A 27123-nucleotide genomic window follows, 5' to 3' on the forward strand; every position below is an offset into this window, starting at 1 on the left:
GGACTTAAGGCAGGCCACATGACTAGTAACAGGTGATTAAACCTCTGACCATTTGCTTTCAAGGTTAAGGAACACAGACAAAGGTAGAAATATAAAAGACAAGAGACAAACTGCAGAAAAAAATGTTAAAAAAGGAGGGAACAAAGACGGTGAAAGGTTAGCGTGTAAAGAGAGTAATGCCAAATCCCATTTCTAACTTTTACACCTACCCCACGTTTTCAAATGCCACTTTGACCCTCGAAACAGAGTTCAAAGGGGTAATGGTTGAATACGTCCCCTCTTAAATAGGACAACCTTTCAAGACCCTCATACTACAATGGTATGTTTGCATTTACGTAAACAGCAACAAGTGCAAATAAGGTCTTTTGCAGTGGTGATATTTCTTGAGTGGGCTACAGACTTGTAACGGATGCTCACGATTCGTTCACAACTTAGGTGTCACGCTATCGATCAATCAACCAAGATCGAAACAAGATTAGATGGTAGACGATATTAGATTAGCTGTAACAACTTAAGCACCTTTGCCGCTGGACTTTAGGTATATTCTGGGCGCCATATCCTCCTGAGACTCTATTTCCTTATACAAGGACATCACATTTTGGATTTACTGCACCTTATACTTCATTCTGCTTAACTTAGAGCTGTTGTCCTCGTTCGCAGACACTTTTTTGTGCCATCTAGTGGCAGTAAGACGACAATACACCAATCCATGTAAAAACAAGATGGCAGCCATCTCTGCCAAGTCGGTCTGTAGCCAATCCCGACGCAAACTTGGACAAGGTACAAAACCTGATCACATTTGATGGTTGGAACTTGTTTATTTATGATTAATAACATTAGTAGTTTGATATGCTGACAGATTTCACCAATTTTAGCAACGGAAACAAGCTAGCTAGCTAATTATCGGCACAGTAGTGATATCTTTTGTTGTGCTTGTTATAAAGAAAAGGACCAAAATACATTGAAACAACAAGAACAACAACAATTAGGACACTCTACCCCTAGACGTGAAGGCACAACACATAGGGGTAAGAGCTAAGTGATAGGGGCAAAGGGTGTATTGGGGTTTGGCCCAATGTGAATGAAGGGTGATGAAGTGATAAAAGCTAAACCACACAGTTAAAATGAAAGGATGAGAAGAGAGAGACAGGATGTTAGAGTTATTGCTGAAAACATATAAAAGGGGTGACAGGCTTGATTTAGAAAGTGAGGAAGACAAAAACAAGGCGCAACAGTTGGCACAAAAAGCAAGAACATGCAAGTGTGTGAAAGAAGGGAAATTACTGAGTGTGTGAGACTGAGAAAATGCATCTGTATGTGTGTGTGTGTGTGTGTGTGTGTTGACATCTGAATTTCCATGGCTTGGCTGCGTCTTCATCTGGGGAAGATGAAACAGAACGAGGGATGACACAAAGGAGGAGGAAATAAAACAGAGACAGGACGGAGAGGAGATGTGTGCCGCCGGGAGGAAAGGAGGGAAAGTTAATTCCTGTGATGACTGAAGGAGGCAGGAGATGAGGAGGAGGAAGATGCGGCCTGTCTTTCAACTTCAAACCAATCTGTGACTTAATTATAACCCTGTTTAGAGTATGATATGGCCCATTTCACAGGGAAAAAAAAGACAAAAGAGATTTTAAATCCCACATTTTAAACCAAAGTGACAGAGAGTGGTGTTGACAGAGACCAATGTAACACATAACAGAAAGTGGGGAGCTACGCACAGCTGCAAGAACATCGAAAGAAAAAATGTTGCAAAAGCTCTTTGATCCATTTCCTGTTTGTATGGTAATGTCTTTCCTTTTAACAAAATAGTACTCCATATGCTTTTAACAACAAACCTGGAGCATCATCACTTTTCTTATGCTTTAAGAACAATCTTCACGGAGTTTAGACACACTTATACTGATGACTTCTTTGTCGTCTATAATATATCAAGCCTCGTCTAACAATAACATAGAAAACATAGAAATAATAGATTCATTCCAACACGATTTCACTTGCAGTCACCAGACTCCATTGACAAAAACAGTCATTTTGGCTCACTTAAAACAGGAGCTGCTGGTCTACAACTGCCTTAATCAGTTAGTTACTTAGTGTTATTGTGTGTCTTTGAGGAATCCGAACTACCCTTTTTAAATGCCAATGTTACACAGTAACACAACAAAACTGATGGAAGCAGCGGTAGACCAGCAGCTCCCATGTTCGGTGATGTTAAACACTATTTGTCTCTATGGAATCTGTCTCAATACTCTTTGGTATTGGTCACAACTTGGTCTTGGTTTCGGTGGTCTTGACAACAACACCGCTAAGCTGCTGGTCAATAGCTGCCTTGATCAGTTAGCGTGCGTTATTGTGTGTCTTTGGGGAGTCCAAACTAACCCCTTTAAATGCCAAAGTCACACAACAACACAAACAAAACTGACTGAGGCAGCAGTAGACCAGCAGCTCCTGTGTTAAACACCATCTTTCTCGATGGAATCTGGCTTTGAAGAGTTCTCAGTCTCAGTACTCTTTGGTATTGGTCACAACTTGGTCTTGGTTTCGGTGGTCTTGACAACAACACTGCTAATACGGTCTTTCGGCTTCACCATAGTGAGATTTTACGACAGCTACTTCTGTCTGGTTAGCATATACGACCTCTACTGTTGCATGTCTGTTGTGATCTCTCGAGAACCCTCCCCTTTTTACATATAAAGGGATTTTTTGTGTATATTTTCTTATCCAAATCAGTGGTCTAAAGTTATCCAAGAAGGACTTTGTATTCCAAAACTTTTATCACACAATACGACCATTTACAACCATTTCAGTCTGCAAGACCACACTCACAGCCAGTGTTGGCTGTTTAACCACCACAGCAAAGACAGAACAACAGCAGGGTAATAATTAACTTCACTTTCATAAAAGTGAAGCCATATACAAGAGGACAAACAAAGCTGGTCAACATTTATGAACCACAACGAACTGAAAGGAAAAATACTGAAAGGAAAAATACTGAAAGGTCGAGCCATCTGAGAAACAAGTGTTACTGTTTTCTTTTTTTAATATGTTTTAGTGACCTGTATGTTTTCACACTTTCTTCCAGGTGACAGAGAACATCATCTCCAAACAAACCTTCATAGGTGAGAATCTCTTTCTTCCACAAATAAACAGAGAAAACAATGCCACAAACATCATGTCTGACATTCTTTCACTTCCTCTCCCCTTCAGAGGCCAGAACCATGCCTCGCTCCTTCAACAACTCAGGGTCAAAGTTCATGACCTCGGTGGCCCAGAGGCCATCTGCCCACTTGACCCTCAGAGACACCAGCTCTCAAGGTGAGGCAGTGCTGGGACTATTACTTTAGGTCAAGGGTTGAAGGAGGAGTGAAAAGGAAAGTCAGCTGAATATCAAAACAGTTTGTGTGTGTTATCATATATGTCAGGGTTAGAGGTTTATCACTGTATGTTTACGACTGCTGGAATACACCTTTTTTGTTGCGTGCTGTGCAATAAAACCATAAAAAGAGACACTAAAAAATATTTACTCCTTGCTGTTTGAATGATGCAGACATCTGGACGGAAAGACGTTAAGGCACAAACCATGCAGATTTGAGTATGAAGGCGGAAAAGCACTGATAAATCACAGTTATGGGGGTGTGGGACTTTGTTAATGAGAAGCAAAATGGCCAAAATGTCATAAAACGTTTGCTGAAAGCTTTATGTTTTTGCAAGAACAGAGGAAATCAGACATAAACAGCGACACATGAAAGCAAACATTTGAGCATGAAGTGCGGGAGCAGCTGTTGCTAATGTTAAGTCCGAAATATTCTTTAAATTGCATCATCTTATTGCCTATGTCCATGCCCTTTAACATAAACTCGGGATATGTTAGATCACTGAGCTCTATCCTTTTATCTTACCTCAGGGAACAGGCTGCTTTCTGTAATAAATCCCCTAATCGTTAATATAAGGGCAAGCTGAGGAGCGTAAGACTCCAACTTGCTGTATTAAGGATCAATTCAGTTGTTTTATCCATTAAAGTTACTTATCCTGTGCACATTCCACCTTAATCTCAAATATAAAGTATTAAGTTGTACATTAAAGGATTCAGATTCATGTGTCTGACCATTCCTCCTCAAATAAATATCACTTCCTGCATGCCAGAGGCTTTTTCCTGAGAGAAAACAAGCAGCAACCTTCATGAACCGGCCGGATCGGCGAGGTATATCAATTCATACAGCAGTAAAACAGATATTTATTAGGACAGCGGCACCGATAAGAATAATGGAGCATATGTGTGTTGTTAAACATGGACTTTGAAATGTTGGAATGTGTGTGTGTGTGTGTGTGTGTGTCAACCAGACTTTTGTATCGTCACATCTGAGGCTGGCGTGCAAACTGAAGGGTGTTAACAATCTGGCAACGGCCGACTGATGCTATTTCCATTGAGTTTACAAAGGGTAGGAATGGTGCTCTGTGTGTGTGTGTGTGTGTGTGTGTGTGTGTGGGTGTGGGTGTGTGTGTGTGTGTGGAGAAGAAGGAAGAGAGGGTGAGGTTCACACATTCGGCCTGGATTTCTCATAAGGAAGTACGGCAGCAAGAAACTTTGAGGGTTGACTTTTGATGTTTTTTTCCACACACACAAAAAAAAAAAAAATCTTAACAAATGACAAGGAAACAATAGTGTGTTAGCCAAGCCAGAGCATTACCACACACACACACACACACACACACACACACACACACACACACACACGGCAAAGACGTAGCTGCGATACAAGCGACACCACACTCCTCTGCAGGATCTACCTCCTGTAGGTGTTCCTTTGTTAAATGTGCATCCGCCATTCTACACAGTATGAATGATAAAGGCGTCAAGTACGAAGACGGGATGTGATGCATGTGTCCACAGGAAAAGATGCATGTTAAATATGGAAGGAAAGACTTGCTGGCTCAGAGCCAGGCGACAGATTGCAAGCTGGCGGTGTACTACTCATCATCCTTCCTACGTCTCTCTACAAATGTTCCTCACCTCTCCTGTCTCCTTCCCATCAACAGGGTTCCCTCCCTACCCGATCCCCACACCGGGTCTCCACCAGTCCTGTCGCCATGTGGTTCGCACGTGGGCCAACCAGAGCTTCGGAGCTCACCTGCACAACATGACCCTGTCCAATGGGAAGCTGCGAGTGCCTCAGGATGGGCGGTACTACCTGTACTCCCAGGTGATCAATCCTCAATCAATCAATCCTCACCGAAAATGTTGGCATTTTGGAAAAAATGCATTCAAGTTTTCGATCAATCAGTGTTTTGAACTTTCGAGTATCTAAATCAGATAATTATTTCAGCTTTGATCCAAAGTGCCTCTCAGTGTTGGAGCCTTTACAGTGTGAGTAGAACAATCCTAACACTGCATTATTTTGATCATCTTTCCCTGCTCTGCTCTCCTGCCTCCAGGTGTATTTTCGTTATCCGTCCCCAGCTGCCAGTGACGGAGACCAGCGCAGTGTCAGCCACCAGCTGGTGCAGTGTGTCTACAAGAAAACCTCCTACCCCAGCCCCATACAGGTATATTATCCCTTTTCCACTTGAGATAATAAGGTCATGTTGAGTGATACAAACTGTTAAATAACTTTCGTACCTTGTTTTCACCTGTCTTTAGCTCCTGAAGGGGGTGGGAACAAAGTGCTGGGCCCCAGACGCCGAGTACGCCCTCCACTCCGTCTACCAGGGAGGACTGTTTGAGCTGAGGGCCGGCGACGAGCTCTTTGTCTCCGTCTCTTCCCCGACGATGGTCAACGCCGATGATTCCTCCAGCTACTTCGGCGCTTTCCGTCTGGACCTCTGAGAGGAAAAGATAGGAGAGAAAAGGAACAGATGGATAAATGGGTGGGCTGGAGACAGTGAGTTAGGGGCCTTTTGAATATCCGTTGATTGGAAAAAAGTGTCATATAGGCAGAGCTGTGGGATATTGACCGGGATCTTGGATCCTCTGCTGGGACGGATACACTGAAGGATGGAAGGATTGGGGTTTGAAAGGCTTTGCTTGAGTGAAAGGGAAAAGAGCGGATTTGTCTTTCTTACTCTCCGCAAAGCGAACCCCAACCATCGAGAGCAAGATATACAAAGATACATGTGCAATCACACAAAACTAAATGTGAGGATATCAATTTTCTGTTGATTTTTCGGGGAAGGAAATTGCTTTTGGATGTCAAAAAGAGAAGTAAACCACAGAAAAAACATTAAAAAAAAACCTTCCTGTTAGACGAGATTCACCCACAAAATTAGGCCACCCTGCTGCCTGTACCCCAAAATAACACATGGCTCTCAGTATATCTCGCATGTCAGCAGCTTTTTTGCGGGAAGCAATCGGACCCCTCGGATTTGGATTCAAGACCGAAGAATGTACACGCAATAAAAACTCAATCCTCGGCATCGAAGATGTGAGGAAGGACTGTGGAACGGGAGCAGAAGAAAGTCAAATGATCAAACCAAAGCAAAGAAATTGTGGAATATAACTTTTTTTTTGAAAGCGTGCCATGAGAGTACTGTACATATGAGAATGAGATGTAGACAATGAACTGTGGTGATTTTTAAAGTAATTCATATGTATTTTTACCTTGACTGGACTTAAAACCACTTGGATTTTGCTGAGGACTATTTACAACACTAGAGCTGTGGATTTTATGCAAAGACATTTTTAGAGGAGATTGTTTCTTTGTACTGGATACAGTAATAAGACTATGAGAAGCAATATAGAGTGCCTTATGAACAAACAAAGGACGAATGAAAACAAGGAGAAAGGAGAGGCAGAACTCTTGTATATGCCAATAAGAACGAGCCCAGCAGAAGAAGATAAAAGGAAAGAGAGTTATAGGGGCTGAGGGCGGCATGCAGCCCGACCTGTCTGTGTTGTTGATCTCTCTTCTCTCTTTCACTTTCCCTCGCAATCTTTTGTCTTGTTAAGTATTTTAATATCTTGTCTTTCTTGTCTACCCTGTGAAGCTGCATTCAGTTTTATTTTTAAAAAGGCTTAAGGTTAAGCAACCAACCAGAAAACACCTGTGGGAACAAGCACGTGCAAAGAGGCTAATTGCACAAACACAAAGACATTCACAGGTGTCGGTGCTTTTCGGCAGTGTCACAAACCAGAAAATGAAAGTTGGTCCACTGGAGAATTGATGGTACACAAAAATACCAAAGTAACATCTGACCTGAAATGGGAACAGACTTGCTGTACTTTAATGTTACCTTTAGTTTCAGTTAAAGAAATAGTGTGACATTTTAGGAAAGACTTAGACGAGGACTACCAACTTGACGCCAGGAGACAGTTAGCATAGCTTAGCACAAAGACTAGAAATGAGGGGCTCTGTCCCTAAGAAACAAAATCCTCCTAAAGGCTTGCCGTTTACCCTTGCTCCCAGTCTCTGTGCTAAGCTAAGCTAATCTATTTGGTATTAAAACCCTCCTCTTTACCTGACAACAAATAGCCTTATCTCCCAAAATGTTGAACAATTCCTTTAAAAGGTAATTTAAGTATTTTTCACCCTGGCCCCAATTTTCCCATGTTTTTGTGTCTACGTGACTAAAATTTCTAAAACTGGTCCAGTATTGAGTGAGACCGATCACTTTACCTGCACTCAAGTGTTTGCTTTTGCCACTGACAGGCTCAGATTGTTCTCCTCAGTATCTGATAACATTATGGAAAGGATCCCTACAGAGATAGGCCTGTTGTTAAAGAGAAAGATCCTTTTTGTTTGACCAGAAACAGCTCCGAAATCGCTATCGCCAAATCCACCAGACGCCATTTAAGTAAACGCTAATTTTACCCTGTATAGAGACAGCATACTTTCACGTCTAACTGGGTAATTTAAGGGTGTATTTCAACCAAACTACAGCTGGTTGTTGTTGGAACAGTTAATTAAGGTTGTTTTACAATGATACAATTACTGTTTATTTAAATGGAGCCTGGTGGGTAAGGCTATAGTGATTTGGGGCTGTTTCTGGTTACACAAAAAGGATCTTCCTCTTTAAGTGAAAGGTCTGTCTCTGTAGGGATCCTTTCCATAATGTTGTCAGACACTTTGACGAATAATCTGAGCCTGTCAGCGGCAAAAACAAGCACTTTCAGTGAATGTAAATAGACTGTGCATATGCCAAGACTGGTAACATTGCAGCCTGTGCAGCATTCTTGAGAAATACTGGAGCAATTTTAAAACTTGTTGTTCCCATTAGTCACTCAGACACCAAAACACGTGAAAATGGGGTCCAAGTTTAAAAATACTCAAGTTTCCCATTAATATTCTAACACCAGCCATTTATTTAGGTGCCAATAAGATGCCTTTTAACATAATAGTAGTAGTTAGCAAATAACTTTCATCTGGCTAACAAGAAGAACATAATAAATTTGGCGATTTAATGTTGAAACTATCAAAATCATGGTCAAGTTGCTTTTCAGACACTCCAGCAACCGTTGACCAACAGATGTACAGCTCCAATATGGCTGCCAGTCACCTGTAGGCACTGACACACCCACAGAAACACACACAAACATTTCTGTGCCATTCTGATCCTGTGTGGCAGCTGGAAACACAGTCACACAATTCATTTCTTCAAATTTATCAAGCAGGCAGAGAAAAGGTGCAGAGCAGATTGAGTAACAAGACACAGATGCACATAAAGAAAAATTTTTAAGACAGCCAGAGTGGATATTCACAGACATAAACCATGCACCGACTAGCACAGACTCAACCCCTGCACACTTTCCTCTCTGGCATGCACATGTACACACACAAAGGAGATACACACATCACCTCACACCACATCCACAGGCCAGTCTGTGCTCCACAGACACACACATCATCTAATGTCACGTCCAATGTAAAGACGCAAATACACACTCTCATTTATCCACGCTGTCTAGCCTCCCTGTGCCATCTGGTAGCTGTCAGTGATTAGTCAGGAGGCATGCAGGGAGTGTGTGTTAGTGCACTTGTGTTTGTTCAAAGGGCTCGGTTCACATGGACTATTCATTAAACGAGGTTAAACTAACATACGCACACACAAATAGACATTTCTTTGTTTGTGTTCCTTCATTTGTTTTCCCTGAGAGGAAAGGATTCATACGCTGACACACACACCTCTAAGAAGGTGACATCCAGGCCATCCTTCTCACACTGTGGTTCACACACACCTGTGTATATACTCTATGCAAGGTTATGTTAGGCTTTCAGGTTTTTCAGGAAGCTATGAAAATACAACAACACATCCTGGTTATTTTTCTGTGCAAAGCGCAAAATTGAGGGCAAATTTCATTTTGTATTTGATTGCTGTTTTAGCTTCTTTTTTTTTTTTTCTTTTTTTTTTTGCTGGGTGGCATGCACCTGGTCACGTTTCTGTTTCTCAGCCCGCCGACGCTCCATCACAGCTTGCCCTCACTCTGTAAACTTGAGCTTAAGCCAGTGTGTTATCCAGGGTAAACTTCAACAATCATACGGCCTTTTCTTTCTTGCACTCCGACCAACACAAACAGATCACTGAAGCAGGTCCAGCAGCGACGGTAATGCAACGTACACACTCATATCACAACAGCATACGCTAAATCCCTGGTCCAGCTGGGAAAACTTTTGCATTGAATTTGTCTGAGGCGTGTTTGTACTGGACAGTTTTGTAGCTGTGAACATGTGTAGCACATTGTTGCTAAAACAATAAACAAATTTTTAAACTTTCCCTGTGTACATGTATGTGTAGATTTACAGTGTCGCAATGTGGTGATGTAGTGCGCAAAGAGAACAACATTCAACTACTCATCCCAGTGAAAGCTTCACAATAAGCATGGTACAGATCATAGACGTCAAATGACGTCTACAGTAGGCGTCTAAATCTTGGGGCCAACCTGGGGACAAGCTGAAATCTACAGCTCAACAGTTGTACTGTTAAAACTGGGCTCAAATTGTCTTAAAAGTTTCAGGTTTTTCAATAACCCAGTCACCAGAATTTTTTTGCCATTTTATGTTTCTGCAAACCACGGCTATGCAACATTTTTACAATATTATGTATCCAGTATGTTGAAACTTTAATGTGTTAATGTTCGATTATGTTTAGGCACAGAAACCTCTTGGTTATGGTTGGGAAAAGACCATGTTTTGGCTTAAAATACAAGGGGCACAAACACTACTGGATATGCTGCAGATGGCTCACTAAGAAACACCCATCTTTGGTGCCACAATCACATCTGAACATGTTGCCAATGTCTCGCTAAACAACACCTGCTTTTGGTGCTCAATCACAGCTGGAAATACTGCCGATGTCTTCCTCAACAACACCTGGTTTAGTTGGCACGATCGGAGCTGGAAATGCTGCCGATGTCTTGCTAAACAACACCCAGTTTCAGCGCTTCAATCACGGCTGGAAATGCAGCTGGTGTCTCGCAAACAAACCACCCACTTTGGTAGCACAATTTCAGCTGGAAATGTCTCACCAAAGAACACATGATTTTGGTGCCACTATCAAAGCTGGAAACGCCCCTGTTGTCACCAGGTTTTGTTGTTTGTTGGGGGAGCAGTGGTCTGCATCTTAGCAGCCGTCTCACCTGTAAAACACCATCCAACATCCCCTTTCCTCACCTCCTGACGACAAAGTCAGCTCATACACATGTGATCAGAACTACGTCACTTTAGAAACATTGATTTATTACGTATAAAACATACAAAAGTAACATATCCATGGTTTGCAGAAACTTAGAATGCTGACATTTTCTTCTGGTGAACAGATTACAAGATCAATCTGAGGTGTTACAAAATGATAAATGGTTAAGGAAAAGAAGAAGAGAAGATATACTAGACAATTTTGTATTTGTTTGGGGGGATTTTTCACTAATCTTTTCCTTTCTTTTGTGATGCAATATTGGATTAACCTGTGACAACAGTTTAGCAGTAAACACTGCTTTAATTTAAGGTGGTAATGTGCCAAAATGTATAGAACAACAATCTCAATGTCTTTAAAAAGACGTTATTTTAACCTAGACTTCTAGACATCGTTGGACCTCCAGTGCCTAAGTCCATGCTCACGAGGATACTATCACTGTCCTGAAGACAGTGAAAGAACCCCACAGTTTCTGGTCTGCAGCTGACTCCTGACCTTTGACCTCCCTGTGTAGCAGTTGGCCCAGAAGGCAAAAGCATACCTCCAGGGAACCGTAAAGTATCCCAGTGTTGCGAATAATTGTCAGTTCTGTTGGAATTCAGTCCAAAGATCATTTAGCTCGCATTTCTTTGCAGGGAACACAAGTCACGACTCCTGCTGCTTGGTTAATGAAATTTCTAAGAGCTTAAATGCTTTCCATTTGCAGCACCCTGCAGAGAGAGCTTCCTCATCCCACAGCACTGTCACAACACTTCACTTTCTGTTAGATAATAAATAAATAAGCAACAGGCACACATGCTGCTTTAGTGCCACGATCTGTTAGCGTTTTAACACATAAAGTATGTAGCCGTGTCATTCCAAATCATCGCAATAATTGGAGACGTGTAAATCAAATGCTGCAAAGGCCAAAGTTCATCATTAAGCCAATTCAGTCATCAAAATATGTAGTAGAGTATAAAAAATAGAGTTTTTATTGCTTTGCTCTCTACTCCAGCATATTGGTTGGCTTTCTAAGGAAACAATGAGTTGGATTAAATGGGAGTGTAGGATTTATGGGATATATTGGCAGAAATGGGATATAATATAATAATTATGTTTTCTTCAGTGTATAATCACCTGAAAACAAGAATCATTGTGTTTTCATTTGCCTTAGAATGAGTTGTTCTTATCTACACAGGGAGAAAGTCCTCACCCACACGGTCTGCCATGTTGCATTGCCATGTTTCTACAGCAGCCCAGAACGAACAAAATTAAACACTGGCTCTAGATAGGGCCTTTTGCATTTTTGCATTGGCCACAGTAGATAGCAGCCCCTCCGCAATGAGGCAAACAGCGTCAGAAAAACACATATTTTTACTGTGAAACTGCTTTATTCAGTGTTTTTACCAGTTTAAACACCTGGTCTGTTTGTTTTAGAGAGAACGAGACCTCTGTGGGTAACTGACCCTTCGCTAAGCCCCGCCCCTTTGCGATGGGCCAACAAGCTATCAAAGTAAGCATGGAGCCCACACTGTAACTAACTGCACTCCCTGAAGAAATACAATCATATATTTGGGGAAATGAACCAGTGATTCCAGAGAGAAGCAGACAGAGGGGTCTACAGTCTGTGTTTGAAGGATATATCCAGGATGTTAAACTGACTCAGCAGCAACAACAGGTTAAAAAGACAAAGATAGTTAGAAGCTAAAGCCGAACTATAGGCTACAGATCACAGTGTAAAAGTCAACCACCACATCACTGCTGATCGCCACACAAGACAATGAATATAAAGGGAAACTTTGCTGATATTGAGCCAGCTGTGTGGCATCGCAGTGTGTGCAGAGTGTTTGGCTTCACCGATGACACAGAGCTGGTTGAATATCAGCAAAGTCTCCCTGCTTCCCTTCACTGGTTCCTGTACAGCAGGGTCTGTCTTTGTTTCACTGTTATAATCATTAAAAAGCAAAAGCAGCATGTGTATACATTCAGTAGGCTATATCTTCAGTAGCTAGCTAGCTAACCCTACACTTTTCAGGGTTTGATTTTGGTTTTGGAACAGGGACGAAATGTATATCTTTTTCCAAACTCTCCAGGTAACGAGTATCATTAATACACGACGTGTTCCAGGCACCACATTTAGCTCCAAATCCACAAAATGAAGGAAATCTGAAACAACTGCATTAGAGTCAATGGAGCACAATGTGACCCTGGTTTGGGTTGGTCCGATGCTACATTATAATTGACTAGTCTGTGTCCAGGGGCAGGACTTAGCGAAGGGTCAATTTGCCAGTTTAGTGTCACTTTAACACCAGTTCAACTGATCATGTCTTGTCCTTGTGGAGGACCAGAGTGAAGAGAATAAGCCACTGAAACAAGCAAAAGTGACACTGGCTGCAATGCAATGTATCACCAAGGTGGTCAAAGACTTCAGGGAGTCACTTAAAGAATTTACAAACAAATATTTGCTAGAATTACTTAATTTAAGTTTATATTAATGTGTCCAATTTCTCTCAGTCCGCGAAGATTAAGGGACTATCTATAAATATGGCTAAAATTCCAACAGTGTTCAACCGATGTGGATGTAAACACTGTCAAAATAAAGCTGAGACTTTAAAGTCAGTCACTGTTTTATATCAGATTCAGTGTGCTGGACTTCAGAGTTAACACACTAAAAACGTTCTGACCGAACTCAAGTCTCCAGTTTCCATGAAAACCCACAAACTAACAGAAAGAAAATTCAAACACTACACCAAAATTTCCCAGCCATTCGGGTCCAAATCCAGAGCCTTTCTTATTGCAAACCGCTGAGCGACTGTACGGCCCAAAGAAAATGTATGCAGCAAAGGTGATCGACTTAGATTTCCTTTTATGTAAGTGCTGCTCTGAAAAATGCACGTCTAAACTAATTAGTCAGTTAAAATCAGATCGGCTGGACAACACAGCCTATAGAAGTGTCATTTTCTGTTAGTTAAGGGGAGTGTGTGTGCATGTGTTTGTGTGTGCGCAGTGACATTTGAAACTAACACTTAGTTAGCGGTCTGCTGTGAATCCAATATGGGAGCACAGCCCACTGCTGCTGAACTTGGCAGTTCTGTTTGTCTTATTGAATAATGCCTATAAAATACTCTATTCTCTGTGTCATTATGTCTTGTGTGTGTGGCTCTGCACAAAAGTGGTTTTCCCATTTCTACAGTCTGAAGTGTTACATTAGAAATTGCCAAGTCGTGAGTCGGACACGTTGTCCATCATTTGTTCTCCATTAGACCTGGAGAGAGATGCTGAGCAGTTACTGTGAATCGTACATAAATCAGCACTGAGACTAGTTTCCAGCTCTGCTCTGTTCTGATCTTCCATCCAGGATCCATGCTGTGTTTATATTTTGAATAATAGTGCGGCTTGCTGAACATAATTATATATTTCCAAGGGAAATACATCACAAGCCCTCTATAAGTTTGACAGACGGGTTGTCCAAAAGAAATACTTTCTTTTGCTTCGGCTTTGGAGAGGCTGGGAAATAAAACACCGACCAGCCACTGTTGGTTACTGGTGCTAAAAATTTATCTGAGAGATTTGTCTGCCAAAGTTTATTTGTAATACTTTAACTGTTAAAGGTACCCTGTGGATTTTTTGGAAACAAAAGTTATGTTTCAATTTAATGCGTCTTATCTAACTCAACTGTGTGTATCTTTGAAGACGAACTGAATCTGTCCATCTTCATAAAACATTGGCAAAGTCAGCTTTTTTGAAACACTGTAAACCTGCAAAGTTTACACGTATGCTAGCTTGAATTGCTAGCAAGTATCCTTCCTTTGTTAGCACCACCAGTTGTTGAATGAAATGAAACCATGGGCACGTCTGTGTACTGCATCAAATTGTGGGGGAAAAGATCAAGTGGCAGCAGCAGGGGGCAGTGACAAAAAGCTTTAGAGAAGTTTGTGGCCCCACTTGTCCCACTTAAGGCCAAGGATTGGTACTCGACACCTTTACGATATCGCCTGAAATAACTCAGTACCAAGTTTTATCATAGCATCTTCAGTCACCTGAACCCTGCATTCGATCCTTTTTGCACCAAGGACCTGATTTGGACTGTCTCGACTCCTGGCTGAATCCGCAAACTTTCTGTTGCTGCCATCTCTGGAACTGCTCTTCTCCTAATGAACAATCAGTTTAACGACTACCTAGTTAGCATGCACTAATACAGCAGCAGCAGCAGCAGCTAACATCAGACACTGAGCTATGACATAGTCCTAACAAACTTACGCTGTAAAGCTGCAATGATTAGTCTATTATTTAGCTGACTGCCAGAAAATTAATCGCCAACTATTTTGACAATTGATTAATTTTCAGTCATTTTTCAAGCAAAAATGTCAAATATTTGCTGGTCCTAACTTCTCATACGTGATAATTTGCGTTTTTTCTTTGTCATTTATGATAGTCAGTGACAAGTCTTTGGCTTTTGGACTGTTGAGTGGACAAAGACACAGTTTTTCCTACATTTTATGGACAAACCCAGAAGAAAGGAAAATTCATAATGAGCTCTCCTTTTTGTCCTGCCTATTTCTCCTAAACATAACTGAGCTCAATATAACATCAACGAGATTTTGACCTTAAACCAGAAATAGAAATAGCCCTCCTCTTGTCTCAGTCCAATCCAAATTTAGGATCTTAAATTGCTCTTTTTCCTCTCTCACTGCAGTAATCTTTGTTTAGAGATAACAGTAAGATCCAAATGAAAACCTGATTGGCTTATAAATGAGCCTGCACAATTTCAGAAATTTGGAGGCTGATTTATTTCTGTTGAGACAATGAAAAGACTACTGTGAGCAGCAACATTTTCCTCTGGGAAATAATAAGTCATGAAGATAATCTGCAGACTAATCAGTAATGAAAACAAATTTAGTTGGAGCATGTTAATAAGAGTTAAGTAGCATTAGCCCTGTGATGCTAACAGTTATCCCTGTCACTGTGTGTGGACTCTCACAGCTGTCCCCAGCGCGGCACAACAGCAGCAGTCTGGTGTTTCAAGTTGAGCATGATGTATTTGACAAAGTTGGCAGTTTGGTGTGCTAAGATGCCTCTGAAACATTTTAAAAGTATTGCCATACTATATGCCACTGCATTTACATTATGGGTATTGACTAAAGTACTATTGGTATCACTTTAAGGGTATGCGTATTGGTACAACAATATCCAGTTCTGGTCCCACTCATCAAAAGATTGCTCCCAAGTGCCACAAGTGGTCAAAAACTCTATAGGGTACCATTAATCAACATTTGCTTGGTGGCAGATTGTAGTTTTGGCTGAGCAGAGGAAGTGGGACAAGCTAACGAGCCTTACTCCAAGTTTAAAATGGCTGGTACCTGTCCAAGTTAGGAAGTGAGCTAGTGTCCTAAAATTACATGAACCAGCTTCATGGATGGATTAAAAACTCACTGCTAGATTGTATTTACAATTTAATCACAGTTCTTGCTTGGTCGTTCTAGTATGCCTATTAGCTAAATTTCTTTCTCCAGCATGGTTCAACAGCAACTGGATCAATTAAACTATTTCTGCCTCCACACAAGCTCTGTGAAACTTAAGCTCTGTGAAACTTATGGTCACTAAATAGCAAAAAGGGCTGGTGAGTAAAAAACTCAGCCCCCAACTGTTGGTGGTGCGCAATACACTTGGACCGTAGCAAGTATGCTGTAACATCATGCTTCTGTCACTGGTATGGATGAACATATCAACTCATCCGGACCAGATTAGTGACATTGTTCCCCCGAAAATAATGTGTTTCTGTGGCCAGTTTTATGAGCATGACTAAATGAAAAACAATGTTTGCAGCAGAATAATAACATTTGGCTAACTTATAAAGTTCAGCAACCGAGGGACAGAAAATGCGATCCAGACCTTCAGCCCTTCAGAACTTTTTATTTCAGATGAGTAAAACATAATTGAGTTGTGAGGAATCTAACCTTAAACTTAAGTCAAGCCCCAAAGCATAAATACATCCCTTTAAGACGCAAGACCAGGCAAACCATGACTGGTGTGCAGTGCACAACAAGTAGGAACACATGCCACAAATGCAATTTTAAACCATTCTGGCATGTACATCCAAACCTTATTTGCTGCTATTTTACTACATGATTTAATTTCGGCCTCCTAAAGCTTCTCAGCTGTTCCGTGGGTATGAATGAACAACCTTCATAAGCATAATTCCACCTCAAAATTCACTTAATTTATCTTCTCACCACATCTAGACTTGCCATAATGCTGTTATATTGTTTCCTTCCTTATATTTTTCCAGGTCTTTGTACATTTTTTATCACTCTTTCAAAACACTGTCTATGAATGCAGATATTTGTCCTTTGTCGTGCTCAAATAAACTGCCTAACAGACGAAGATGTCAGTGTCAAGTCAGTTATTTTCGCCTGAATTAAACCTAAAAGAAAATATCACTTGCATTAGAAATTTCGAGATCAATCATTTATTTGTCACATGAAATCATACAAGGTACAACTCCAGTGAATGCAATCTTATTAGCTCCCTCAAACTGCGAAGTGCAAGTCAGTCCTTTTTGGCCTCTTCTTGCATTGCAGGTTGCTGCTTCACAGCCGTTCATTTTTCCAGACAGGCTGCAGTGCCTGTTTATGGATGTTTATGGCATTCCGGATGCTTCTGGTAATCCATGGTTTCTGGTTGTGAAATGGTTTAATTGTTGTTGTGGGTTCAATTGCTTCTGTTGTTTTACGAGTTCAATCCAACACAGACTAAGTGAATGCAACAATGTCATCTGTGACCTTGACGGTGGTGTGCTGGAACGTGCTCCAGACTTTGATTGGCTACATCTCTGGCATCACTTTGTTTACGTATCTTGACCTGGAGATGGCCACATGGTTGCTGCTCCTGAACACATGCAGCACTGCTCTGCTGCCTCTGCAGTGACCTCTGAACAGCAAGATCCAGAGGTTTTATTCCTCTTGTGGTGCAGGGCATCATCATTCCATAAAGCACTCTTAAAGCACCTCTGTCCTCTGTCAGGTCAGTATATACAAAAAGAGTCACCTGGTCGAATGGTACTGTCCAAGATTTGACCAAGTTTAGGTGAAACAAATTACAGTTCTTGATATCCCGTTCAAAACTGATGCAGCACAGAGGTTGTCCAGTGTATTTTTTCAACCCTTGTACAATGGCTAGCGGGCTAGCAGGATGCTAGTTGGCAGAAAGATCCATGCTTGCCACAATGCCTATGGATGCAGAGGTAGTCTTGCTTGTCCATGTGGTTGGGACTGTAGCTGGTGCCCATCTTTACCATCTTTTCCTTGTTGTTTACTTATGTTTACATTTGAAAACCTTGACCTGGCCAGCTAGCAGAGTCGCAGGTAAGAAATGTGTATAGACTGGCGAGTTGATTTCCTCATCCCGATAGGTGACCAAATGGCAGCATTTAGGGCTGAAAAATGAAGCCAACACAGAAAAAAAAAACAAAACTGCAGGTCTTTGGACGGCCGCTTGAGACTGGCACCAGAAGCCAGTCCATCCCCAAAGAGCCTCATGTTAAAATGGCCAATTTAACAGCAGAAATAAACATGCTTACAACCTGGTACAAAAAAACAGTTTTGTTTTCTAAAGTTACGTATGATTAAGGGCAGGCCACTGAAATGAGACCCACCCCTTGCTCCTCCACAGCGCCAGCCTCTTGGCTAAATATGATCACTTCTGGCTCCAAAAAACCAAGACAGCGATGGCCGAAATGCCGAACTCTAGGGTTCAATACAGGAGTCCACAAACCAATGGTAGCTACGTCCATTATTTTTACAGTCTATGTAAGTGACTCGCAGTCACACGCCACCACCGTCCAAAGCCAACCTCAAAAAGCATTACCAACACTTGAAAATTAGACATATGAGCATTACTTGAGCACAAATTTAGCAGAGCTGACAGAGAGTTGACTGGAAATGTCCGTACCTACAATATCTTATAACCTTAAAATGACTTGCAGGTAGTTAGGTCATGACTAAACCAGATTTAAACACTCATGTTTTGGTTTCATTAGCTTGGGAATTTATTAGCAAACTAAACTTTTAAAATTGGGCTTTCTCTACTGCCAAGAGGCCATAAAATGCTGAATTTGGGTTAAATAAGTTTTTTTTATTAAAGCTATAATTTATACTGTTTACATAGTATATATTATAGCAGCATTTATAGCAGCCCATTTAATCTTAAATATATTTGTTATGGACCAAGCTTCCTAAAACGATCTAGGCAGCAGCTGTGATCGACTGCAGACGCCGTCTCAACTTAAATGTTGGCACCATAATCACACAGTAACACGTGTACATTACGTGTGTTACTGTACCTGCAACTACTCCCCTAAGCCATTAAACTAACAAATGTGTTTTTAATCAATTTGCCTGGTTAAAAGGTTAGTCCAGAACTGAAGCTTACCTTTGCTCTATGTCTTGCAGGAATTGGAGTATCGGGGGAAATCCAGTAATTTGCGAAAATTGCAGAGACTGTCAGTACTTTTGACCCGATGTGAATCTACCGCGTCTGTAATTTGTCGAGAAAAAATTCCAGCCTACCATAATTTTGGAAGGACGGAGGTCTCCTGATAATACTGATCTTGTGCAAACTGAGCTCACGGTGACTGCAGCTATAATCTGGCTTTGGCAGGATTTTTTCCATTTTCATCCCGTGTAATGTTGAAGCAGGAGTGAAATCAATGAGGGAGGGTTTTGTTTTACTTGACAAACCTCACAACTGCCTCACCTCACAATGGCTACCACTGATGAGAATGTTAAATCAATGAACAAATAAAATGAAATCTTAGAGGATAACAGCAAATGATCTGTATGAAATGTGTTTTTCAGACTTTATTCCATTTTAACTAGCTGCCACAGGTTCAATGGGTATTTCATCATTATTATAACATCATAAATATCTCCTAAAGATCTTAAACCTGAGAAGCCTGGACTGTTTTTCTCTGGTTTTAACTCACTTTATTTACAAGCTCAGAGAATGGTCACTACATATCTTAGCTAGGCACACTATGTATTGATAATTTAAGGAATGTTTGACTCCATAGATATGGCATCAGTTGGTATGTCAGTGGTACTATGCATGTTCAAGGGTAGTTTTTATAAAGATAAAACTTGATTTGTATGTCCATGAGTTCTGAACATACAGCAAATATCTGAATATGAATGGATAGCGGAAAGTGTAATCAGTGTTTCAGAGATGTAAGAATCAATATGCAGTAGTATTGTATAAAAAAATGTATGGAGAGAGAATAAAAAACAAAGCATTTTATTCCCCATAACGTTTTTGTTGTTGTTTTCAATTGGGATGTACATGTTTTTAGTTTTGGTACTACAGTTCCCAACTTGCTTTGGGTGAAATAAACAGAGTATGGAGTCACTGAGTTAGATCTGGGCTACAATCAGTGGTGGAATGTAACTAGGAACATTTTCTCAAGTACTGTATTTAAGTCCAGTTTTGAGATACTACTACTGTACTTGAGTATTTTCATGTTATTGTACTTTATAGTTCTAGTCCACTATGACTACCATCAGTAGGCAGTTTATTAATTCTTAAAAGCTACCCTTATATCACCTATTGGTTTGTGGACTCCCATTCTGAAGCCTCGAGTTTGGCATTTTGGCCGTTGCTGTCCTGGTTTTTTGCAGCCAGAAGTGACCATAGTTGGGCAAGAGGCTGGCGCTCTGGAGGAGCGAGATCTGGATCTGACTGAGAAGCCGAGGACACTATCAGCAGACAACCTGTCACTTAAAGTGGCTCGCCCTTATTATGCATAACTTTAAGTCTTAATGAAATGTAAACAGGTGAGTTATATAAAAAAGGGGGAAATTAGCTGTGGTGACCGAAACCAGATTTTGTACCATGCTGTAAACGTGTTTATTTCTGTTGTAAAGTTGGGCATTTTAACATGAGGGTCTATGGGGACTGACTGGTTTCTGGAGCCAGCCTCAAGTGGCCATTCAAAGAACTGCAGTTCTTGGTACATTGGTATATGTTGGCTTCATTCTTCAGCTCTGGATGTTGCCACTTGTTTAGGACAAGTCATGTGAACTAACTTATCTGACTTTCTCCAACTGTTGTCTCTTGTCATGTCTCCCCCATGTGTGTATATATCACTAACTCGAGTCAAAATGCACAGATTTCATTGGCTGAGTAGCATCACCTGGTTAAAATATTAAACACTCTGTCATCACTGAATTCTTCTCAATAACTTATTGGTTGTGGGTCCGGGTCCAGATGGGACAGTGTTTTGGTCGGGACCCAGGGGATGGAAAGGAATGGCAGGTTAACAATGGGGGATTCATTTTGGTTGTTTTTATAACAAGGGGGAGGGTATCCCACCCTCACTAGCTACAATCCAGCCAGATATAAAGTAGCTGAAACTGGCTCCACCTTTTACTTTGATGCTAAGACTAATGTAGTTTTACATAACATTTTAAATATGGGTATTTTACTTCTAACAGTCAGACAAAAATATCAAGCTGAATTTGGTACTGGCTAACATTAGCTACTCTTGAACCTAAACAAATAAGACTGCAGCAGCAGGAGTGCTGGACTGAACATGGGTGCATTTGGTTGCTTATAAAATCAACTTTTAATTGAGAGAATTTGATATTTGTCCTCATTTAAAACAGACACAGACTAGCTTTAAGTCTCCATAAAGTGATTTGTTTGAAAAAAAAAAAAGAATTCCTACGTTGAAATTTTCAGTATTAAGTTTAAAATCAAATTGTCTCAAGACAAGAACAATGGGAGTGAGAGTGGGTTCAGAGGCCAAAACCATTTCGACATCACCCTGTCAAACTCAATACTTAAGTGTCTATGGGTCATATTCTGTATTATGCTGGAGAAGGAACCAGCAGCTGTGTTTCTCTGGACTGATGCCACAAACACATGTCCAGTGGTCTTAACAATGTCAGTGTGTTCTTAGGTGTGTTGCTCTGGGTGTGTGTGGGTGTGAACTGATCGGAAAGCATCTGCAAGAGTTTCACTCATGCAATGAAAACGTGCAATCTTCTCTCTAACAAAGACTTTTAGAGGCTGACATCATGGGTTTGGTTTGCAGATCAGAGCAGATGTTGTTGTGAATTAATCCAAAATTTTAACTCTGTAGGTCTTTTTAAACAAACAGTCCTGCTCGGTCACTGTAACTCTTTAACTCTTTCAGCCTCCTGCGGCTAAACTATGCTTAAATATAACACTGATTATATATTTATCCTAGATGCAGCAGATGCAGGTGATAACCTCTGACCTAAGTCAGTGATCCTCAGGAGCTGTGCTGGACTGCCACAGTGCAGAGAGAGCTGAGCCAGAAGGCAAAGCTATGGTCTTACTGGTCCATCTACGTCCCAACCCTCACCTATGGTCATGAGCTCTGGGTAATGACCAAAAGAATGAGGTCAAGAGTACAAGAGGCAGAAATGAGTTTCCTCCGTAGGGTGGCTGGGCTCAGCCTTAGAAATAGGATAAGGAGCTCAGACATCCAGAGGGAGCTCGGAGTAGAGCCGCTGCTCCTTCAGTCAGTTGAGGTTGTTCAGGTATCTGATTAGGATGCCTCCCGTTAGAGGTGTTCCGAGCACGTCCCACTGGTAGGAAACCTGCACAATGCACAAACCTGTTATTTTTAAATATCCCATGGAGAAAGACTCTCACTGCAGCCTGTTTTATTTTGTTCTGAAAATGTCGGAGTGCAGCCTCGTTCTGTGGACGATAAACGAGGTGCAGACTGACAAAAGAGGAGTGCCCGATGGAGCAGTGAGTGACAATAACCCCGCCCACATTTAAGGATACTGTTTGAGGCGGAAACGTTAGGGTCTAGGTACCATGACTGAAGGGTTACTTTTGGTTCCAAAAGGTACCATGCCGAAAGTGTTTGGTGGAAACGGGGCTATAGACCATCAAAATCCATTTAGTTCATCGTTGAGTCAAAGTGGACGTTTGTCAAATTTAAATAAATTCCTTCAGGGTGCTCTTGTTCATTAGAATGGGACACATCGACAACCTGAGAACATAATGCCTCCGGCCACAGCTGTTGTCAGCACGGACACATAAAAAAATACAAACTGTCAGCATAAAATTTGAAATGAATTGTTTTGCACCGACAAACAGCTTTGGATAAAAAATTACAACTAAAACTGTGAAACAGCTGGGTGTTTCTCCTTTGTGAAATGTGGTTTCCATTGGATGCACACATGTACATTAAAGTGACAGCGAAAGATAAAAGGCCCTTAGCCTCTTGCCCTTACACCTGCTGTCAATGCATCATCTGTTTCTATGATCCATCCAGGTGCTGGAATTCAAATGTTCCACAGGTTTATTCAGAATAAACAAAAGCTGCCAGGCTGACGATGATGAAACTGTCCATCTCCCTCCTGTACCTTTCTTCTCATCTCTTCTTGCTCATGAAAAAAAGAATGCCATGTGGATCCATATTGCCCACCAGGGGCATGAAAGGACACTCATGTTGATATTGTACGTGCTGATCCACATTCAGTTTACATTAGCTGAGGCTTAACTTAATGTCTTGCTGATGCTGGACTGGGTACTGTCATAAACCAGAACCTAACACTTGAAGCAGCTCTTGGACCACTAACAGACACTGCAGCCACATTAAAAAGACACAGGGATGACTGGAACCTCTCAAATTAACCAACAACGACAGGCTTGTTTGCGTGTCATATCTTGCGACACAACTAATAGCAGAACACACCGGACCACTAACAGACACTGCAGCCACATTAAAAAGACACAGGGATGACTGGAACCTCTCAAATTAACCAACAACGACAGGCTTGTTTGCGTGTCATATCTTGCGACACAACTAATAGCAGAACACACCAACTGAAAGATAACTAAGAGAGTCTCACAGACACGCTGTAAAAGTGATTTCCCTCGTGATGTGGCGGACAAAGGGACAGTGTACGTAAAGAATGTTCAGGTTCATTATCGTGCAGAGGGGGTAAGAATGTGTGTAATTTAAGCAGAGTATGTGCATGTGTGCGTGTCCTCTCAGCCGCATGGACACCGTGTAGATACAGCCATGATAACATTTATAAACATAATCTGGAACAAGGAAAGTGTGTGTGTGCAGCATAAAGAGGGAAATGCCCGTTTAAATAAGAGATGACATATGACTACATTACATTTTTCATTGCTACTATTTTTATAAATGAGATTTTTACGACTGGAGAAAGTGACTGCTGCTCTGCCAAGGTCTCATAGTCATTACAGTTAAGTGACTGATTTAGCTCAGGATTAGTTTTACCTTCTGAATCAAGACTACAGGATGAGATGGATGTGTTTGACATTTCATGCACTCTTGTGCCTTTATTATACACCTAATATATACTATTAAACACATATTTTAATCACTATGACAAAAAAATGCAGGGAAGAGAGGGTCTTTTCAATTTCCGATCGAAAAGTGCAAAAGCAGTTGTCATGGCTTGGATTTTTTTTTTTTTTTTTTTCAAATTTAGTAATTATTAAGACCTTTTCTTTTGATGAAACTGGCATATGTATGTAGTTCCTGGTTTATGTCTGTCACTAAAAATGTAGGAATGATTCACAATTTAAACCGTGATTTAAGACAGTTAATGTAGCCAAATATCTATGTTACTTTTTCACTTGAGGTAACCTTTTCGTGCATGTTGTGATAACTCAGTTTTTACGATGCAGACTTTAAACATGGTGCAAAAGAAAACATTTGCAATAATCTAATTAATTCAACGTGTCATATTGTATTTATATTAGGGCTGTCAAAAAACGCATTAATTACAATGAATTAATCACAAAAAAATAACGTGTTGCAAAATTAACGCTGATTAATTGCGTTCTGTGGTGCCCTTTGACCTGGTGTGTCATTGAAGGCCACAGTGGCTTTGTCACATGATGGAGGCAGATGAGACCACGCTGCTTGGCCCCTTGAAGGGAACATTTACATTTATAAAAGTGCCCAGAGCACAATTCTGCAATTTTTGCAGTCAGGAATGTTCGTACCTGCAGAGTACTGAAAGCCTGAGCTATCACCTCAATGGAAAGCATTTAGCAGCGAACCCAGAGGTCCGAGCTAGCACAGCCTCTGATGCTAGCACGGGACAACTGTGGGACAATTCCACAATCCAGCAGCTTTACTACAACACATCTGCCTAAATTAATTTGAATTAAATTTTTAAAAATACTTTCACAGCAAAAGTTGATGTATGCGATTAATTTAGATAAATGAATCATAGAACATGTAATACTTAATTGCTTAACAGCCCTAATTTATATAAAATTTAATGTCACAGCAGCTCCAGTAGGAGCCATTTCAACTCTCATTCATTCCTGAGAACTGGGACAAATCATGTCCTACCAAAAAAAAAAAAAAAAAAAAAGAGAGAGAGAGAGAGAAAAACTTAAAGATGTATCCCACATTTTTTTATCAACTCTGTCAGATTTCTACAAAAACACAAAAGGGGTTGGCTATACCTTCAGGACTCTTGTCTCACGTTGTGTTTTCCAGAAAGGTGGGTAAGTACTGGTAAGATTTATTTTTATTGATAAATTCATTACATAATATATTGCTATCTATTGCTATGGTCTCAACCATAACAGGTCAACCCTGTAGCTCCTCTAAATCCAAACTAAATAAGAATTCTGGTTTAAAAATGAGTATTTTGATTAGCACTAAGAGATATCTTGGTGACTTTAAAAAGTAAAATGGCTACTCATTACGACTGCTGTGAAATTAATAAATATATAACTTTCGGTTGCTCCCAAAAGACATCAACTCGGTCAGATCTTACCGCTAAAATCTATAATGTATGCTATTCAAGTAAATATTGAATCGCTCAGGGGTTGGCCCATTACAAGGTTTAACAGTCAAGTCTTTTATCTTTAAAAATATATTTTCCAGCCTAATTGAAGAGCAAATATCTAAACCCCCAAAAATAAGGTTTTCTCAACTCTCAAGAATGAGTGCTCTCATCTCTCTTACTGTAGGTTGCCAGTGGGGAAAAGTCCACCGAAGCTAACTATGCATAAACCAATCTCTGAAATGTATTTCACCCCTGTGAGTAAGCTCCACTATAAAGAAATTATTACAGTCCAAGTTTCACCATCATAGCTGCAGGTGTGACCAAGCCCTAAAAGTAGTCTTTATTAACCCTGTTCTGTGTTATCTTTGCTGCTAACGTTGAAAATAAGCAGGAGGAAACACCACATGCCGGACAGCTACGGTTGGATACACAAAAAAAAGTACCGTGCACAACATCTTAACTGTTTACAGGTGCTACATGTCGCATTTTAAAGGAACAGTTCACCCAAAAACAATATAAACTCACCTCCGAAGGCTCTCTATGGGTTTCTGTTTTCTATTGAATGACGTAAGGAGTCACCTTGTGATATCACGAGGTTATGCGAGAATTGCAGGGTCATGAGATCACATGGAAATCCATTTTGTCAGGCTTAAAATAAAGCATTTGTGTCTGGACAAAGGCATCTATGGGCGTGGTCTAGGTGTAGCTCTGTGTGATGATGTAGAGTGGCGACTGTTCGAAACATCAATGGCAGCTCCTAAAGAGGTTGGCGTAGATGCTGCTATAGCAACAGTTATGTCAGAGCTGGAGGATATTTCTTCATTGAGAAACAAGCAAAGAATGGCACTGAAGGCCGTTCTTGATGGAAAAGATGTTTTCGCTCTTCTTTGATCTGATTGGTTGAAGTCAGCCCGTGACAGATGACTATGCACAGATTGTTCATCCAATCACCTGCCAAGTATTTTTATATAATGGTTTCCAATAACGGCCCATTGTTCAGTGGACTTCTGCTGTCTACATTTAATCCACTAGGTATCCTGGGTCCATCTGTGGTTGACGTTCTGGGACGCTGTGTCAGATTTACGCCTGTTACACACATTGTGTCTTTTCAAAAGACACTTCAGTTTTCACAGGAAATGTACAGTTTCTGCTCGTTAGATGGAACCGGCCTTTTTCAAAATAAACTTACAACGTTGGTAAAACACCTTGTATTTACGTTTGTATCAAACACACGGTTAGGTTTAGAAAAAAAACATCATGGTTTGGCTTAACATTCATACGGGGAGTGATTACTGGGTTCCTAAGTGAGAGTCCAGTGGTGGTTGGATCATATCCACCCTATAGGGACTTTCCAGCTCCTCCTAAATCGTGTTGTTTTCTGGTAGCGTTTCAAACTGATGCTGCCCAGTCGTGTATTATGCCGCTGCAAAAGGATGGCTTTTCTTGCCAGTGTCTGATGTAGAAATCACTGACCGAGCAGCAGTATTTGACTGCTAAACAGAGCATTTTGGGATTATCCTCCTGTAAACTTCTTTTGTTTAGCGATAGTTGAGTAAACGTAGCTGTGTTTGGATTTCCATGAAACCACAATGAGTACAAGACACTTGGATAATGCTGCCCAGGAACTTTAAAAGAGTTGTTTGAGCATTCCTTAACGCCATTCAATACACTACTATTCCTTAGACCTTAGACGAGAAAGGTG

General features: G+C 40.9%; 2 protein-coding genes across 2 annotated transcripts in view; both read left to right on the forward strand.

Moving 5' to 3' along the window:
• Positions 1–9704, forward strand: part of tnfsf10l (TNF superfamily member 10, like) — an 81904-nt gene extending 72200 nt beyond the window's left edge. Inside the window, exons 3-7 of the mRNA XM_049569328.1 lie at positions 3083–3119; positions 3208–3315; positions 5038–5201; positions 5434–5544; positions 5639–9704. Coding sequence (XP_049425285.1) covers positions 3083–3119; positions 3208–3315; positions 5038–5201; positions 5434–5544; positions 5639–5824 — 606 coding nt within the window. The 3' untranslated portion in view covers positions 5825–9704. The remainder of the gene's footprint in view (positions 1–3082; positions 3120–3207; positions 3316–5037; positions 5202–5433; positions 5545–5638) is intronic.
• rps4x (ribosomal protein S4 X-linked) overlaps positions 1–27123 on the forward strand; it is a 569691-nt gene that overhangs the window by 218676 nt on the left and 323892 nt on the right. The window lies entirely within an intron of this gene.

This window comes from Epinephelus fuscoguttatus, linkage group LG23 (assembly GCF_011397635.1).
Source record: "Epinephelus fuscoguttatus linkage group LG23, E.fuscoguttatus.final_Chr_v1".
In the NCBI taxonomy this organism is placed as follows: Eukaryota; Metazoa; Chordata; class Actinopteri; order Perciformes; family Serranidae; genus Epinephelus; species Epinephelus fuscoguttatus.